The sequence below is a fragment of the Castanea sativa genome, chromosome 7 (genome assembly GCF_040712315.1).
Source record: "Castanea sativa cultivar Marrone di Chiusa Pesio chromosome 7, ASM4071231v1".
Taxonomy (NCBI): Eukaryota; Viridiplantae; Streptophyta; class Magnoliopsida; order Fagales; family Fagaceae; genus Castanea; species Castanea sativa.
This window is the reverse complement of record NC_134019.1, coordinates 22,265,100-22,284,878: the sequence shown is the minus strand read 5'-3', so window position 1 is coordinate 22,284,878 and position 19,779 is coordinate 22,265,100. Positions and strand designations below refer to the sequence as shown.

Here is a 19,779-nt window from a genome sequence, read left to right as displayed (position 1 = left end):
CTAAACTCTAAATAATTAGAACTTAAAGTAATTTTTTTATTAAAGTTATTTACTTATTTTATAAATTATTATTACTATTTATTTAATAATTTAGTTTTAATTATTTAAAATATTTTTAGCTTAAATATGAATTTTCATCAAATTATGCATCATACGTGAATATTACTAGTTAGTCTTTAAGGTTTAATTTCAGTCAATTTAATCCTTCACTTTGTTAAGATGAGTCACTTTAGTCTTTCTATCCAAAATTGTTAACCAATGAAGCCGTTTAAACTATTTTAAGGAAAATTAATAATATTTATATAAAAAACTTGATTTATTAACTAACACATCAGAATGCTTTAAAAAAATTCATATTATTTTTTACATAAAAGAAAAAAGAATGTTCAAACAATATTGTCTGCTAACAATTTTGGATAAAAGGACTATATTGACTAATATTTATAAAGTGAGAGACTAAAATTGAGAAAATTTTAATATTAATGAATAATTGGACAATTAAAATAAAAGTGAAGAGACATATTAACTTTGTTTTTTAATGGAAGAATGAGAGAAGTAGATAAAATTTAGTTAAGTATAAATGAGCACGTCTCATCATGTTCACAATTGCTTAAGCATTCACATTCGCAACTTCTATCCTATTATATTTTACCATTTTAAAAAGTTACTTTATCAATTATACCATACCATTTTACAACACAACCAACATCTCAACTTTTATTTTCCTATTCTACTCATTAAAATAATACATATTATCCACTAAAATAATATAATATATTCCAATACAACTTTCTCTCTCTCTCATCTCCCCTATCTCTCTTTCACTTTATCAATTAAAGTATATTATAATTTTTACTAAAGTGCTACAGTGGCAATTGCAAAAAAAATTGCAATTGTAAGAGCATCACCATCAGGTGTGCCAAATGCCAAATATTTGGCATTTGGCACACCAAACACAAAAAACAGAGCATTATGATGAAGTGTGTTAAATGTATCAAAATTTTGAGACATGTTACAGTACCATTCCATCTTTGGAACGGTATGGAAAAATGTGTTAAAAAAAATTATTCAACTTTTTCTCTTCCTCTCAATATTTTATTCAACTTTTTCTCTCTTCTCACATATTCAACCCGTGTTCTCTCTCTATTTCTTCTTCAGATCAAATTCCCTCATCCTCCCTTGCCCTCATCGATCCTCTCACCCTCCCTCACCCTCATTGATCCCTCACCGATCAAGCCACCCTCACCAATCAAGCTGTCGCCATCGCCTCTGGTTTGAAGACTCTATCGCCGCCGATCTGAAGCAGCCATTGCCGCTGTTGATTTGAAGCTCGCCTCTGGTTTTATCCAACTTTTTGATGCGCATCTAGCCACGCCATTGATCTGAAGTTTGTCGATTTGAAGCTGCGTCGTCCGCAGCTTTCGCCGCGTCATCCGCAGCTTTCGCCGCCGATGGTTGGTTGAGTTTGGTCATTGATTAATTTGTTGGGTTGGGGTTTTGTTGAAGATTTTGATTTTTTTTTTCTCTCTTTTGTTGAAGTTTTTGGATTTGGAATTTGTTAGAGAATCTGGTGATTGTGGTTGTAGTTTGTGGCGGTGGTTGTAGTGGTGGTTGTTGTTGTGGTGGTGGTTGTTGGTTCTTGGGTGGTGGCGACTGCCACTAGGCTGTGCATTTGTGTATTTGCTGGGTTTTGATAAAATATATTATTTAATGTGTTGTATATATTATTTTAATGTTTAGAATAAAAAAATAAAAGATGTGATAAATGGTGAATTGTAAAATAGCGTGTTAAAATAGTAAAGTAGGTTTTTGGTGTATCAAAATAACATTTTTTTATAGAAAACCTGATGGTGATGCTCTAAGATTTTACAAATTCGGCTGCAGGGCTCTTTTTGTACATTTATGCTAAATTTTCCTAATATATACCATTTACAATTGCTAATGGGAATGCTCAAGGTCACCACTGCTTAAAAGTTAAATCACAAATGCTCGGTCACTACCAGTGGAAACCCTGCATAGATCGTTCTTAAGAAGGGATTGAAAATATTTGAAAATCACTTATTTGCAATCGTTACTAGTATTTAATTTGTAGAATCTTATCTCCTACGCTACTTAATAACTTCCTACCTAGACTTTTTCCAACTATATCAAATGCCCACAACAGCTTAATTCACAAACGCTCGGTCACTACTGGTAAAAACAAAACATCACGAGCATTAGCATTGAGTGTGTAAAACCACTAAATTGCTATTTTATATTCAAACACGCTTATATTGCACGTTACCGGGATTATTACTGCTAATACTTTTTAGCAACTGTGAACAATAGGTTGGTATAATTAAAACAATTAATTGCAGCTGAGTTTGTAAAATAATATATATTATTTTATTGCCTCTTTCTTTATTTAATAATAATAATAATATATATTATTCTAGAATACGCTTGCCTCCAACAACCTCGATCTGTTTGGTTGTATAAGATACAAATTTTGATAAACACGACTGATCCCCAATGAAGAATCTTCCCCTAATGGTAATGGTAAGATACCGATTCAATTAAAAGACACAGTCACATATATTTTTTTACAGATTGATTAGTGGGTGTGTAGCAAGTCTTGTTGTCTTTTTCATTAAAAGATAGATACCGATTCAATTAATATATATATATATATATATATATATATAGAGGTAGATATTATTTTATTTGATATCAAAAAAACTTTCACGTGTGATAATACTCATGAGTGTCGACAGCACAACAGAGCGTTGCATGTGCTGCCCAGAGGAAGCATACAAAACTAAGATAATATTATTTAAGACATGCACTACTGATTACCGTCCATTATATTAGCATATCAACCTTGCATTAATATATATAGCAAAATTTTCTACTAAACTTGCTGTCCATTTCAACCTCCAAAGCTTGCTGCCTTCAACTTTCACGTACGAGTGCTTTATCGATCGTAGATCGAGTTTTTCTATTGCAAAATTTCAACTTCATCTATCTTATACAAACAAGTGATGTTTAGGCCTGATCAAAATAAGATATATGTCAAAAGTCAAAACTCAATAGGTGAAGTAGCTAGGTTTTGTGGCCTGCAATAATTGTGACACATATATCGGGTATATTTATAATTTCTCTGGTTGTGACGTGTATATATCTAATACATGAAATCTTCTTTTCTCTCAACAAAGCCCCTCTCTTGTTATAAGTCACACACTTATGTGCTTCTCAAAAAAAAAAAGTCACACACTTATGTTGTGACTTGTGAGACCCACAACTTGTGAGAGTCTCACTCTATGCGGTGGGGACAGATAAATTAATACCATCTACTCCCAGTAAGACTACCTACTTTGGCTTTTGAAAATCCTCTCTCTCTCTCTCTCTCTCTCTCTCTCTCTTAAGAACATAAGAAATTGTATATAAAAATTTAATTATTAGGCCTCTTAGATTTAAAAAAAAAAAAACTCATCCCCTTCACCTATATGTGTTTGTTTCTAAAAAAAAAAAAAAGATTTTAAAAAAAATGTACCACGCTAATGTAAACCAAAAATATCATTTTTTTCCATTTATTATTCTTACATCATAAAAAGTTAATCTATAGGCCTCCTAAGGTGTGTGTGTGTGTATATATATATATATATATATATATATTTTTTTTTAAAGAAGATAATATGTAAACGAGTAATGAATACTTTCTGCATAAAGATCAAAACTAACTACAAATTGAATTTAAAAAAAAAAAACTACAAATTGAATTACTTTTTATAAAGTAAGTTATATATACAAACCTCAATTCTAACTTCTAAGAGACGAAAATGCAAGTCGGATAAAGATCCCTCATTAATTGACGGTCATTACGTTAAATCTCCCCGCTTCTCTTTCTATGTGGCCAAAAACTTATTTATAAAATAAAAAAGAAAATGAAGAAATAGAATATGAAAAGAAAAAACAAAGAAATGAGAGGAGAGATCGAATTCTATTTTGTTCGATATCTAAGGTGAATTGTAAAGTCAAGGGTCTTATAGTTAAATTGACACCTCCCTATTTACAAAGTGTTTAGGGGTCTAAGGGGGAAATGATTCGAATTTTGAATTTAGTAACACTTTGTAATTATCTTTCAAAAAATGAATTGATTAAATTCACAATTTTCTAATATAATAAACTTTTGAGATTATTGATTATTTATCATTTATCTCTTTCTTATCGATACTGAAATCACCTCATTATAGATGACAAAATAGAATTGTCACCCCCCTCCCCAAGACAAGACGAGACGAGATAGACACCCTTAATCCAACCTCTACATCGTGGTCTAGTTAACACTTGAGAGGGTGCTAAAAAATTTAGCACCTCAAAAAACTACTTTATCTATTTAACACCTCACTTTAAAATACATCCAACATCAAAATTTTTAAATTTTTTACCACTTCATTTAAATATTCATTCTTTATTATTATTATTTTTTTTTGTCTTTCTTTATTCTTGCAACTAGCAAGAGCAAGAGCAACTGTCACCAATCATCATCCAATGCAGCCACCAAGCAAATCCACACCCAATGCCATCCACCACCATTGGTAAAAAAAACAAAAATAAAAAATAAAAAAAGCATAAAACAAGATGATAACTATTTGCTAGCACCCACAACCCACCACCGCCGCCACCACTACAACCTATGCTAGCAACCATAACCCACCTCCACCACCCCTACAACCAGTGCCCACACCGCAACCCACAACCCACAGTCACAATCACAACCTGATTTCAACCCAAAATCGGATTCCAACCCACAACCAAATCTCAAACCAAACCCACAGAGCAATGAATCCACCCTAACACCCACCACCGCCACCACCTATAACAAACAACCCACTAACAATAGTCAACCCACAAAAACTACAAAACCTAGCAATTCAAAACATCAACACTTGCCCACATCGTTGAGTTAGAGGAGGTGGGCAAGAGAGAGAGAAGAGTAGAAAAAAAAAAGGGGGGAGAAAATCGAAGAAGCTAATAAGAAAAGAAGAAAGAGGAAAAAAATATTTAAAGGAGAAAAGGAGAATAAAATAAAAAATATATATATTTCAAAACTACAGTAAAATGGCAAAGATGAAAACTGTAGCTTGGTTGCTAAATATATTAAACTTTGGCATCATTAACGTAGCTTCCTTTTTTGGTTATTTAGTTGCTAGTATAACATTTAAGCAATTTGAGCATCATCAACATCGTAAAGTCCACCAGCTTGTTTAAAGAAAGACAATACCTAAAAAAGAAAAAAAATTGGCTTTTACCTTTTAATCTCTATTTGCCAGAACGTCAGTGCAGTTTCCACGAAATACATTGAGATCAACAAAATCCATATTGATGTGAGTGGAGAGTCCAATCTAAGCCTCCAGTACACTCCAATCCAGCTTCCATCGCCTGACCGTTAAAATCTCTCTTTCTTTCTTTCTTTCTTTCTTCATCTTCAACAATTTTCTCACTTCCCAAACACCCTAATAACTCGGAATCCAATGTCCAAGCTCGAGCTCCGGGAGCTAGGCAACACGGGGCTGAAGCTCAGCTGCGTGGGCTTCGGCGCCTCGCCTCTCGGCAACGTTTTCGGCACAGTCTCCGAGGAAGAAGCAAATGCCTCCGTTCGTGAAGCCTTTCGTCTCGGTATCAACTTCTTCGACACCTCTCCGTACGTATCCATCTATCTTTTTTCCCCCATTCCTGAAACTACACTCAATTCCTTTCTTTTCTTTTGTGTGTGTGTGTGTGTGTAAGGCTGTGTTTGGTTTTGCCGAGAAAAATGTAGCAAAGTTGAAACATTGAATTGAATTCTGTGTTTCTCAATTGATGTCTATCTGCTTGGTTGCTGAAAAAGGAAGAAACTATCGTATTTCTCGTAATGCTAGATGAAAAGACAAAAGCTTAGGCTTAGTTAGTCTAACTTTTGCCCCAAAAATTGAAGATGTGTGTTCATAGTGGGACTAGAAAACAAATTAATTGTGGTTTTTGGATCTTATACTTTGGTTGTTAGAAATTATATGAGAGTTTTGTTTCTCGGAGAATACTACTTTATGAGAGTTTTGGAACTCGTTAATGCTTCCTTTGGTTTCCCAAAAATGTAAAAATGGGAGAGAATTTTTTTTTTTTTTTTTTGATTGCAAAGAAAACTGTAAGGGAATGAAGGAATTGAAGTTTTGAAGTCTTAATTTGTAACCGTTTAAGACCAGAATTCTTGTTTTCGTTGCTGAGAAATTGATATCTTCACACAGTGGCGAAGCCAGGAATTTTTATAGGGGCCAAGTTAAATATAATAAAGTTCTTTTAAGTAAAAAAAAAAAAAATGCTAAATTTTTTAATCCGTTCCAATTCTGTCTTTTTGTCAAAAAAAAATTTTGGTCACCAAATAGAGTGATTTTTTTTTTTTTAAATTTTTATATTAGATCATTTTTTTTAGAAGAATATTAGATCAGTTTATTAAGAAAATAAAAGACACATGATACCAAATTGAAATAAAAACATCCAATTCTAGATTTATCTCAAAGAATTGATATAAAATCACTAATAATTTCATTTATTTATCAATAACAAGAATTGAAATAAAATCACTATATAATTTTTTCTTTATTTATCAATTACACTCATGTTTTCTTTTTTTGTTCAATTTAAATGAAACGAACAAAAAGGTAAACAATAAATCTTTATTACATTAAAAGAACATAAGAAAAATAAATTTTAATACTTCAAGTGTGAGCAAGTTGTAAATCACTAGCCTAAAAGATATCATTTTTTAACCTTTTACTAGCTTCTGGAAACAAGTACAGAACCAAATCATATAGCTTAGGTAAAAGACTGAACAGTAATTAGTACTAATACTATCATCAGTAAACATTATTGCATAGAGAGAGTTTCAGAGAAAAATACCACTGCTCAGTCGAATAGGGATTTGCTTTTGGAGGGATTTGTTTTTAATATGGAAATTAAAAAAAAAAATTGATTTTCTGTATGTATTTGGATGGACTATGGGCATATGCTTTTTATTTTATAGTTTTTAATGAATTCTTTGTATCAAAATTTTCTTTTGGGGTTTTTTTTTTATTTTTTTAAATCAAAATTTCAAATTTGAGGAAGCCCAAAATGAATTTAGAGGAATTATTTTATTCCCAAAATCTTGGGGAGGGGGGGGGGGGGGTGTAACTAAATTTAAGGGTCATTCATGATTTAATTTCCTCTGTTAATGGAAATTTCAAAAGCTCAGGGGGGCCCTTCGCCACTGTGGCTTGACGGGTAGACTTTAAATTATTAGGAGCCCTGACAATCCCCATTTGTTTACCAAGAAAATGTAAGGAGCATTGAACTAAAGTTCTGAAATTTAAATATGTTGTTATATGAATCTAACAAATGAAAAACCAATTAACTTGTGTTTGCTCTATATCATGCACTTTTTTATTATTCTTTTTAAACAAAAAAAAAATGTATTTGATTAGATTTCAAATTTAACATCCATTTCTTCTTTGTACCCCAAATAGAGTTAGTGACTGTAGTAAATTTGAATGCTTTCACCCTGGTCATACACTTCTTGCTAATTTTATTGTTCACAAATCATTAGTTGCTTCGTACTTGCCTTGTTTCAAAATACTTATCATTTGCTTTATTTCTGATTATTCATCCATTTGGAAGTTTGAATATGTATTTCCTATCATTTTTAGATATTATGGAGGGACTTTGTCAGAAAAGGCACTTGGTAAGGCGTTAAAAGCTCTAGGAGTTCCAAGAGACAATTACATTGTATCCACAAAGTGTGGACGGTACGCTGAGGGTTTCGACTTCAGTGCTGATAGAGTAACTAAGAGCATTGACGAGAGCTTGGCAAGATTGCAGCTGGATTATGTTGATATACTGCAATGCCATGACATTGAATTTGGATCTCTAGATCAGGTACTAAATTAATTGATCCTCATTCACCTTCTTTATATATGGATCCTATTAGTTCTGCATATTTCTAAGAATATTCACATGTTGTTTATTTATTTGATTCTTAATAAAATGCCGTGTGATAATGACATTTGGGGTCTTTAATTTTTGTTAACAGGTTGTGAATGAGACAATTCCTGCCCTTCAGAAACTGAAGGAAGCAGGGAAAATCCGTTTTATTGGGATTACTGGACTTCCATTGGGAGTTTTTACTTATGTACTCGATAGGGTGCCACCTGGTGCAGTAGATGTAATTTTGTCATATTGCCACCACTGTATTAATGATTCAACATTGGAGGATTTACTACCTTACTTAAAGAGCAAAGGTGTTGGTATAATTAGTGCTTCTCCACTTTCAATGGGTCTTCTTACTGAGAGTGGTCCTCCACACTGGCACCCAGCTTCAACTGAACTGAAGGTGTGCTTTTTCTCTATGAAATAATCAACATTGTAGATTTTTATGCTTCTCTTGCCTCAGGAGATAACTCAAACTTCATTCCATTTACCCAACATCACACCTGTATTTGTATATGTGTGCCTTGGTGTCAGGCCAATAAAATAAATCATCACGCAAGAATGTTTATTACAAAATATTTTATGGATCCTTCCAGTTCTGCATATTTTATGCCTTGCGATTGCGATAGTGATAAAATAGTAGAATGAGAATATCTGTTCTGATTATGAATATAAAATTGTATGAAAAATAGAAAATTTCTCCTACCTAAGTTATTTCTTGGACACCTGCAAGGCTGCAATTAGCTTTACATTTTTGTAAAGGGATTAATAATGTTTATTACGCTGTTAAGATCTGAGAGGATGTTGTTCACAATAAATTCTTTGTGAGCACACTGAATTTAGTAGGACTCCTTTTATCTAACCAGAATAAGGTAAGAATGGACAACATGTTTCCTTGCTAAAATAAAAGGTAAACAAAGATCTATATGTGATATAAATCCTAATTGGTCAACATTTTAAGTTTTGATTTCCAACCACATTCATAAAGGAGTCACCTCTGTCAAATTTCTTAGCTATTGTGCTTTCGCCATCGAATATCTTAAATGTTCTCTAAGATTTTTTTACTGTTTACTTATGGGTAGATAGATTACATGGTTTCTTAAATCTGGTTGTAGCTTGAAGGATGTAATATAAAGTATTTTTAACTGCTTCATCTATTGTATACTTCCAACAGTCTGCATGTCAAGCTGCTGCTGCCTACTGTAAAGAAAAGGGGAAGAATATTTCAAAGTTAGCTATGCAATATAGTCTGTCAAATAAGGACGTTTCGTCTGTGCTGGTTGGAATGAACTCTGTTAGACAGGTAAACATTTATTATTTCCTTAATTTCCACATTTCTAAAATATACCAGAGCTTTCTCAAATACAAAAAAGATCTATCTCACCGTGTTGAATATATATGCATGACCAATCTCTCAAGTCAATATATGAATTTCCTGGGTCATGTCTGTTGCAATGAAATTGAATAATTGATGACGTTTTCTTTTATAAAAGATTTAATTTAGAAACATATAAAGGCATTTTTGTGTCCTTGTGCATTACATGATCACTGGCATACATTCAGTACAAATAGTTTACCATTAGATAATAATTAATACTCGTCAAGAAGATTTCTAGGTTCAAATTCTTTGTACTTGCAGCAAATGAGAAACTGGTGTATGTTCTTTCATTTGTTTTATTTTTTAGTTTTGGACATGTTTCATTTGATTCCACACCATGTAAAGTCAGGTTGCAAATGTGTGGTGCACTTATGAGTAGTTGTTCAGTGTCATTGTTTTTTATGTGTTATGTCTGGTTTAATGTAAGTAAATGTGATGCTATATTGTGCAACGTTGTGATCCTTTACTTACAAAATGTCAAAAGTAGGATATCATTAAAAATGGAATTCCCAAAGGGACATTGCAAAAAAATTGGATGCAGTTAAGAGAATGAAAAAGTATAAGGGGGAGCTGTTGTTTTAGAAAGTGGACAATTCCCAACCCATAAAAAAAAAAGAAAAAAAAAGTGGACAATTCTTGATGTTCTAAGAACTTAAATTGTGACCACTGCACACCCTTGGTGCAATGGTCACTCCACAGGTATTAAGTGCTTGTGGGGTGTAGGGGGCAAGGGCCGGGGTTCAAGTCTCTAAGAGGGAGTTTCACACACATACACACTCCACAGGTATTAAGTGCTTGTACTGTTTCAGATGATGATTTGCAATGCTTAACGTTGTCATCATACTACTTGGCATCATATCAAATTTACTACAAACATATTTCCCTTTTATATCTTTCATTGTTTAAGTACATGGACATATTGATGCAGGACATGGTCTGAATCTTGCTAACTCTAGCACTAGAAGGAAAATAGGATTATAATTAAATGTTAAAGAAGGATGGGTCAATTTGTTTGATAGCAGGAAGTATAGGGGAATAGAATTTAGGGTTCAATAGGCTTAAAGGGATGTTTGAGGATCTGATTTGATCTTTGTCTTTAGATCAATAACAGAGAAGTGGAGAAAAAAAGGGCAAGTAGATGTTGAAGGAGAAAGAAACAGAACAATAGAGAAAGATGCTTAGGAACTCTCAGTTCTCAATAATCTGCCATACTGTCAAAAAGTGAGAATTACAACCCTTTTGTGACGCTATACAAAAACCAAGAGAAATACAAACCCCAGCCCTGTGATTAGATAAATCCTGGCCTACATTACAAAACTAATTAAAAGTACCTAAAGAACTTAATTAGCCAAAAATGTAATCTGATAAATATTAGCTGACTATTGACTACCATTGACACTTGTTGGACCAAAAGGACTTCTAAATTGATTAGGAGTATAGGACCTGTAAGACTGTAATTATAGTTTTGGGCTTCCACAATGTAGAGTTCTTCTCCAACCAGCTTATTGATACAGCATCATGTGCAGATGGCGTGTGGATTGCTAATGTGTTAAAACATTGAGTTCTAGCAATGCTATAGGAGAGAGTTGCACTACAGCCAAAAACTCTCAAGAATTGACACTCAAAGATCAGATGTTTCACGTTTCATTCCTCTTGTAACGAAAAGCAAAGAAAGTAGTTGAGCATTCCCTTTTTTATGAAGAAGAAATTTTGAATCTCTGCACTATTTGTTTTCTTGCCAGACGTGAGTTAAAACTGTACCTTGGAATGATCTAACTACCCTAAACTGTAGCATCTTAAGAACCTGGAGTAAAACTTGCTTTAAAATTGCTCCCAGCACTTTTGTTAATGCCACCATATTCGCTATGAGTTACCCATGTGATTTTATCCTTTAAATCAGACCATATCTTAATGTCATTTTGTATCCATTGCCACAATTCCCCACAGTATCTGCACAATCAGTATCAGGCCAACTCTGTCTCAAGTTCCTACTTTCAGCTGCCACCGTAACTTTTCCTGAATATCAAATCTTCAAATATACTTTCCCCATATGTCTCTACTGTCTGCACCTGCCTTTGTCTCTTACTTTCATTCTTTTTTGTTTAAGTTTCACTGGAGTCTGGATAGCAGACCCAAAGGTATGGAAATTGGGTGGGTCTTTTGTTGGATTGTAATGGCCTTACTATCTAATATTATGTACGAGGCTAATAATGTTTGAACCTAGTAGTTTTGAACCACCAGGTGTAGTCAATAACTGCTGAAGAGACCTCTTTCAAGGTTGTTCAACTGCATTTAGATTCTTGCCTTAATTATTTCCCTATCTGGAATTTTTACGAAACATTTTGCTCAAAAAAAAAAAAAAAATGCTAATCTATTTGAGGGCCCGGTTTTGGTAATAATTATATGATGAAACCACTGGCTATATGGTTAAATCAGGATTCCATTCACATGCTCTTTTTCATGTCCCCCCGGTTTTGGTCAGTGCCATGGCTTCCACGATTCCAGTCAAATTCTCCATCATCTTTAACAAGTGTGCTTCTTGAACTGTTGGTTTAACTTGTAGCATTTTGATAATCAGGTCGAGGAGAATGTTGCTGCTGCTATGGAGCTCGCAACTGCTGGGAAAGATGAGGAAACTCTATTGGAGGTTGAAGCTATCCTGAAGCCTGTGAAGAATCAAACTTGGCCAAGTGGAATCCAACAGAAATGACTGCTACGTTTCATGTGGCTGAATAACCAGCGTTGGCCTATTAATAATAGATAAATCCAATTAGAGGCTAATTCTATTCTTATGAGGTCTCTACCCAAATGGCAGTGGGAAAATTTATCTACATGGGGATAGATCCAAATACTGTGTTATAGGCATGTCATCTTAGGATGCATGCATGTATGCGTGATATCTCTACTTTTTCTCCAAGTAAGAATGTAGACATTATTATATATATGATTTTGAAGTCATGTGATGGGTTTCACTTTTGAAAGTAAAAAAAAAAAAAAAACAGTGCATTGATGCGTCTCTCATCTAAATGGTTTACATTCCTTCTCAAAAAAAAAAAAAAAAAAAAAAAAAAATCTAAATTGTTTAAATTTCCAGAGGCATTTTCTCTGTGGATTAGCTGAAATCTCACTAAAAAAAAAAAACCTAGAAGGCCAAAGTTTTTAATGAATCTCTTTTTTTTTTTTTTCTTTTTTTTGGTTAAGTTTTAATTTCTAAGTTTGCAAACTCAAACAAAATGACTTTTACCTCTAAAACATTGTAATTTTATGAACCAATTTCTTGGCCTGACATCGACATTAGGGTTCATGGTTTATTACTTAGACATTAAAAAGACCTGCCTTTTTCTTTTACAGCTAATAAACTCATGAAATAGGATTATATGAATTAAAAGATTAATTTTCATGGTTTTAAGGTTTTGAGTTCGAATTAAGTCATAGGCCAAGAATGTATTAATTTCTTGGGTAGATTAATCAATTAATTAGTCAAGTTAATTAATTAAGCCAATTAACGTGTAATACGCGTGGTAGTACAAATAAATCACCAAATAACTAAATGCAACGGAAAATAAATTTGACACGGTGATTTATTTATGAATGGGGAAAACCTCCGAGGCAAAATTCCACCGATTGAATTTAAGGTTATCACTCCCGAGAATCCATTATTATCAAAACAAGCGGTTACAAGTAAAGGAATCCCAGTACCTTATACTAACCTACAGTTGAACCCTTACCCCAATACAAAATTGGACTTGTAATGTATTGACAATCTCTCCTTTCAATGCACGGCTCCAAGTACATAACTAATCAATTGATGCACGGATCCCAGTACGTGACTAACACACCAACTTGAGAAGGATGTTGGCTGTAAAGTTTTTCAGTTCATCCATAAGATGAAGATCAAGAAGCTCCTTGGTTATAAAACCCTATGACGTACAAATGCAGCAGATTCTTCAAGAGAAAGATAAACTAGGACAAATTGTCTCTGGTCACAATATGCATGTAACAGCAAGTTCAACTACCTTATGACGGCTATTAAAATAATTCTTATATATGTCTAGGGTTGTGAGAAAAGAAAACCTAAACACATAGCTTGGATATGCGTAAAAAACAGATTTGAAAATTTGAATTTCGTAATTCTCGATAGATACAGCTGTCGAGCTATCTTTTAAGCTTTAGATTTTAAATCTCGATAGATACATTTGTCGAGCTATTTGTCGAGCTTTAATGAATACCACTTATTCACTTGATTCTTGGACAGATTTGCATGGCTTCAATACTTGGACTTGAACTCTTGTTCCTTGAAGTATTAAACACATCTTAGATCTACCGAATTACAAGTAAAGTGTGTTTTGTCAAAGGATTAGCCAATTTTAAATGACATATGTTCTTAACATGATCCACATATGTCCTAACAATCTCCCCCTTTGGCAATCCGTGACAAAGCCACAACAAACAAATGAAATATGAGAGAAGTCATAAATCACTCAACTCATGTTCACTTGTTGAATACAATAATATCTACCAAAAACTTTGCAAGAAGAGAGTTCATGACATGGAAGATTTTGACAACCTGTATTTCTAAAACGTTTTAAACAAAACTCATCACGGCAACTTAGTGTGAAACAGAAATAAAAGACTGCATACAATAAATAAGAAGCATGTGTATAAGGAGAGAAAAGAAACAACACATGGAGAGACAGGTGAAAGTGTGATAACAACCTCATCAAATATATATATATATATATATATATATATAATGAATACAAAGTTTGCCATCACTAAGTGGTCACAAGACCAATAAACAAAAGACAATGTATCAAAAAGATAATGAAAAGAAAAAATACAAAAGTCCTCACTACATCCCTCATAAAAAATAAACACTCCCCCTAACAAAAATGTCCTATGCTAACCCTCCCCTTAAGTACGTGACTCAATGATAAGCAGTCATCTCCTCGTCACCGGAAGAGCTAGCATCCTCATCCCCATCCTCATCAGTATCATCATCATCGGAGCCATCATCATCGCCCTCATCCTTTGAAACCTGTGGAGATGGAGATGGAGAAGGAGACGCGGTGAAGCCACCCATAATAGCCTATCGTCGTGCGATACGACCAACACAGGTGTTCACCTGACACAACTCATCACTAAGAGTGTCAAGGCGAGCATCCATGCCTCAAGCTGTGCCATGATGGCCTCGAGAGTCACACCACCCGCGGAAGAAGAAGGAGCAGAGGTGGATGGAGCGGAAGAGGAGCCTCTGTCTTGGTCCGTGGCCGCTTTGGTCGAAGTTAGGCCTTGCTCCATCTAACGGACGTGCCTCTGATGGCACCCATAATGGTGAAATGAGCAGACCCAGGATAGGAGACAAAAGCATGGTGAATGATCCTCGTGATAGCAAAAGGGAAGATAAGCTTATCATAGGTCGTGGTATCCTTATAGACATCTATTAAGGGAAAGTATGAAGTGAGAGGGAAAGTCAATGGTAAGCCCCTCAAGGAGGGATAAAAAAAAGCAAGCACGAGGCTCAGTAATAGAATTATTGTGAGACAAGGGATGTAAAACAAATGTCATCACCATATTCAGGAACCTCGGACCTTTTGCAAAGTCCAAGCATGAGGTGTTTTGATGGTCATCCCATGATGAAGGTGTCTCACAAAAGAGAGAAAAAAGCTCGTCTTTAGTCACAGTCTTTAGACGAGGACATCTGGGGTAGTCAGTAAACTCCACCCTCGGAACATGTAGTACCTTGGATATAAGATCCGGAGTAACTACTATACGAGTGCCTCGAACATGAGTGGTGCAACGAGGTATGGAATAATCAAATCCTTGCATATTAGAGTAAAACTCCTGTATGATCACGGAGGGACAACTCACTAGGATCTCACACAGAGACTCCTAACCCCGATTGTTAATGACAGTAGGTAGAGTGGTATCAGAGAAGTCCGATAGGATAACTTGACGTTTCTAATGAATGCCATATTTGGAGAAGTACTCTGAGAAGTCCTGACGGGCTTTCTCATCACGGAACTAGATGTGAAGTTGAGTGGAGTTAGAAGAAGATGATGCCCAGGAACGAAGAGAGTTCTAGGAGGGAGTGGATTTGCGCTTGAGTGCCATACGTAGACTATTTGAGAGAGAGAGAGAGAGAGAGAAGCAAAAAATCACCAATCAACAATAGTACCAAAAAGAAAGAAAAGAATGGTATGTGTACATGAAAAATGCATGATCATGTGACATGCAAAAAAAAAAAAAAAAAACATCATGGGCTCAGCCCAATCCAACCCTACCAGCACACAAGGTTCCAACATATAAAACACACATCTAAAATGCATGAAACATTGTGAAAATGCAAATGTGATGCAATGCATGAGCATATCGGGTCATTTAAACATAACCCAACCCAAAAATTTCACAAATAACTCATCAATTTTGAAAACCCCCAAAAAAATTTCAAAAACCCAAAACCTAGGTCTAAATGCGTGAAATACATGAAGAATGAGAGATTAAAGAAGCATACCAAAGTGAAAACACAGGGATTAGGCCGAAATCCAAGTGGAGAAGATAAAGGGATTGAGGGAAAAGCGTTTGGGAGAGAAAAGAGAGAGTTTCTATTGAGAGAGATTGGAGAAAAGTAAAATAGAATTCTCGCTGAAGCTATTTAAATAAATCGCAACTCGATGGATCGAGGATTTGTCGAACACTAATTCTCGACAGATAAATTTGTCGAGATGCTGTCGAGAATCTGTTGATGGCAAAAGAACCTCGATGGATCGAACAACTATCAAGAAGTTATCGGTCAGACAGAAACTTTCTCGATGAATCGAGAATCTGTTGAGGAGCTATCGACTAAACAGAAACTTTCTCAATGGATCAAGAATTTGTCGGGAAGCTATCGAGACAAATTCTAGAAAGCTTCGATGGATCGAAAATACGATAAGATCTATAGAGAAAAAGCAGTCCAAGGGTCTCGATAGATAGCTATCTGTCAAGAAGCAATTGAGCTCGATAAAAACAATTTTTCAAAGAGGAGAAAAGCACTGAAATGAATGCAATCAAGCAAGCTACTCAACCAAAAATCCAAACAACATATTAAGCTTTCAAAATCATCTCTTAACACGAAAAAAAAGGCAAGGTTTAGATCCAAAACAAACACTCACACACTAAGCAAGTCTAACCAATTTTATATTTCAAAAACAAGTTAAGAAAGTTTAGTGACTATATATTATCACATGTATTCCTTGTGATGGCCAAATCACATTATACCTGCACATGTATCAAAAGTAGCAAAGAATTTTGCGGTTGTGTGTGAAAATATCGCAAGATTGCATAAGTGTCTCATGTTATGATGATTTGAGATATGAGAAAATCCATTTAACTCACACACAATCATAACTGCTTGATGGGGACTATCACCTTCGAAGTACATCCTATAACTCCTACATCTCTTATAAACATGCTTGCAATCATATATAAAGTATTTTAATTCTTTTAGCTTTTGATTTTCTTTGCATATTTTTTCTTTTGAGCAGATCATGCATGGGCATATAAGAGAGAGAAGAAATACCCAAATATGTTAAGCTTTTGACATTGCAATTTTGCTATGCTGAGGCATACAGATGTTATTTCATGATTGGCGGACTTTAGTGGTGAGATGGTTATTTATGCCTTTCCATTAGGATTTTTTAATTCTTCCCATAAAAAAGAGTGATATGAGTGTTAAATACAAAAGATTACCTAATCTTATTCATCACAAACACGAGCCGCAAATCTCACTTGCTTAGTTGTGCATAGAGATGCTCATCTAAGCTACAAAAGATACAAATTTTAGAAAACTTTGTTTCAATGGCCATCCAAGGTACATAAGTATCAATGTACACAAAACACACACTGTTTTTGTATTTTTCTGATTTTTCAATTTTTTTTATGAAAAACAAACTAATGCAAAACAAAAAAACAAACAAACAAAAACATGTTAAAACAAAGCATAACATAAAAATTAGACTGACTCAAAAACAGGAAAGCAAAACACACAAGTAATGCAAAAAAAAAAAAAAAAGAGGGAGAGAGAAAAAGTGACTAAATCACTTAGAGTCTTTTTCCTTCCACACCTTGGAAGAACCTTTCCGTTTAGCAAACCCTTGTTCCAATGGTGAGGGGGAAGAATCGAAACTGTTCAAGTTCGAAAGGAACATAAGGGTCTTGAGAAGATCTTCAAGAGGATTAAAAGAGGATTGAAATTGATTTTGGTTTCCAGACAAGATCATATTATTGCTTTGTTGAGCAGCTAACCACTTGTAGCAATCAGGTCGAGTATGTCCAGTAGCTCCACAGTGATGACAGAGATGCTGCTTCTTCTGGTTAGACTTTTGGTTATTGCCCTTCTTAGTCCTAGGGTTTTAGTCTCTTTCTTATCAGGCTTAGGAGGTGCTCCTAAGATAGATTTTCCATTGTCTATGTCCTCACTAGCTAAAACAGTTTTCACATCATTATTCTCAGATTCAACATTATTAGCAAGAGAAACAAACACAGTAGTACTAGAAGAAGCAATATTAGAAGAAGAAAAATCATACCCCAAACCGGTTCGATCAAAAGCAAATTTCTGAAATCTAAGTATCTCATCAAGTTTTACACTTGAAGTCCTCTCCAATTGAGCTCTAACTTGGAACAGCTCCGCTTTAAGCTTCTTGGTCCTCTTAGCCAAGAAATTGTTCTCAAACCGCAGTGCTCCAATGGTCTGATTAGCTTCATCAAACTTTGTGGAGATTTCTTCTCGTTCAAGTTCCACATCACTAAGCTTTTTGGTGGCCAGCCTATACAATTTCTCATGATTTTCATAGACCTTGTACAATTTTGCATAGGCTGTATGGATGTCATCCTGTTCATCCATCTTTTTAAACTTAGAATCCATCAAGTCCTCTTCTTCATCCACCTTTTCAACAATCTTCTCAGTAGGATTCATAGTGGCAATGAAGGCATTTAAGATTCCCTTGTCATGTAAAAGTTCTTGTTCTTTAAGCTTGTTTAAAACTAAGTGATTTCAAAGTCATATTCTTATTTTTCAAATGGTACTTGAGACGTTTCTTTTAGCAAATTAGGTTTTCATACTTACTCAAGAATTGTAAAAATATTTATATAAACTCTTCAGTTCCTATTCGTTCCCTAAGAGAGTCAAGCATCTTTTAATTCTGTTTCAGTTCAATATTGTGATATTTGATATGTTTCTATATCTGGATTAATTGTTAATATTAAGAAAATTATTCTATTTTGTATATATTTTGTTTTGTGATATGTGACTCAAAATGAGTATTTTTAGAATTGATCAGATATATGTGTGTAAATCCGCTCACAGGATTGTATGTGAGAATATGCGTTGATCCTCACCAGCAGGGGTTAGCTGTTGGTATCTACTCAAAGGATTGTATGTGAGAATATGTGATGTGTATATGTGACACTGTGCTCTGATAAATTATATGTATGTGTTTTCTAATGATTTTAAGATGTGAATACATATGTATTAAGTGATTCATTATATGTTTTGGAATAATTATGTTGATATCATTGAATGAGTTTGTGAAAAATCAAAATACTCGTGCTTTGCTTGACTCTATCCTTTTGTGTATTCTGTATAATTACTTACTGGATGTGCGGCTCACCCCATCAATTACTGTTTTCAGATTAAAGTGTAGTTGGGAATATAGAACCATTGGATCACTTTGTAAGGTGCAAGGTAGAGCGTGGAAGTTGTAGGCAATTTTAGTATTACTTGAAGACTTATATAATTTTAGTTACCTTTATTTTGTAATTCATGTTTTATATAGTGGAGATTATTTCAAATTAATTTGTATAGTTTAGATTTTTGTAAGTGGTTTTTTTTAGAGTATTATTTCTTTGGAGTTTTAATTTATTTTGGATTAATTATGTTTATTGAGTTATATAAGTTCAGCAAGTTAGTCATGCATCTAAATTCATGTTCCATGGATTTGGGTCGTGAGAGAGAGAGAGAGAGAGAGAGAGAGAGAGAGAGAGAGTGATGTTGCGGAAGCTTAAAGAAAGCATACTCGATACTCTCTTGATGGAATAGAAACTAAACTATCAGTTCCTGGTTATAAACCTTGAATCCATGAGGTTTTCCTTGAATCCACAAGGAGAAGAAAACTAGAGTCCACCAAAGAAATAATTTGATAAAAGTTTGTGTTTATTGAAAATAGTCCCCCTTGCCTCTGACGGCTACAAAACATACAAATATTAAGAAAAAAAAAGTCTAAAAACCTAATTCGCACTAATTACGTGATTAGGTGACAAAATACCAAAATTTACCAAAAATGGCAAAATTAAGTTAAATGCAGAATCATAAACTGCTGACTTTAAGAGTCGTCCCAAAACAGATGAGACCTTATTCTGACTTTTAAACTAACAGTTAGTAA

At 34.2% G+C, this 19,779-nt stretch overlaps 1 protein-coding gene across 1 annotated transcript; it reads left to right on the top strand.

Annotated features, from left to right (window-relative positions):
• Window positions 1-5,211: 5,211 nt before the first annotated feature.
• On the top strand, window positions 5,212-12,380 carry LOC142644743 (L-galactose dehydrogenase). The gene is made up of 5 exons (XM_075819317.1): window positions 5,212-5,683; window positions 7,701-7,929; window positions 8,084-8,383; window positions 9,155-9,283; window positions 11,937-12,380. The coding sequence occupies exons 1-5, from the start codon at window positions 5,514-5,516 to the stop codon at window positions 12,066-12,068; spliced, it is 960 nt and encodes a 319-aa protein (XP_075675432.1). The 5' UTR covers window positions 5,212-5,513; the 3' UTR covers window positions 12,069-12,380.
• Window positions 12,381-19,779: the final 7,399 nt, after the last annotated feature.

What these genes read in the sequence shown, in the direction of transcription:
- LOC142644743 (XM_075819317.1), top strand. Translation starts at nt 5,514, where the DNA reads ATGTCCAAGCTCGAGCTCCGGGAGCTAGGCAACACGGGGCTGAAGCTC. An exon ending in AACTTCTTCGACACCTCTCC is followed by an intron (nt 5,684 to 7,700) that starts GTACGTATCCAT and finishes TATCATTTTTAG; the next exon opens with ATATTATGGAGGGACTTTGT. An exon ending in CAGCTTCAACTGAACTGAAG is followed by an intron (nt 8,384 to 9,154) that starts GTGTGCTTTTTC and finishes TACTTCCAACAG; the next exon opens with TCTGCATGTCAAGCTGCTGC.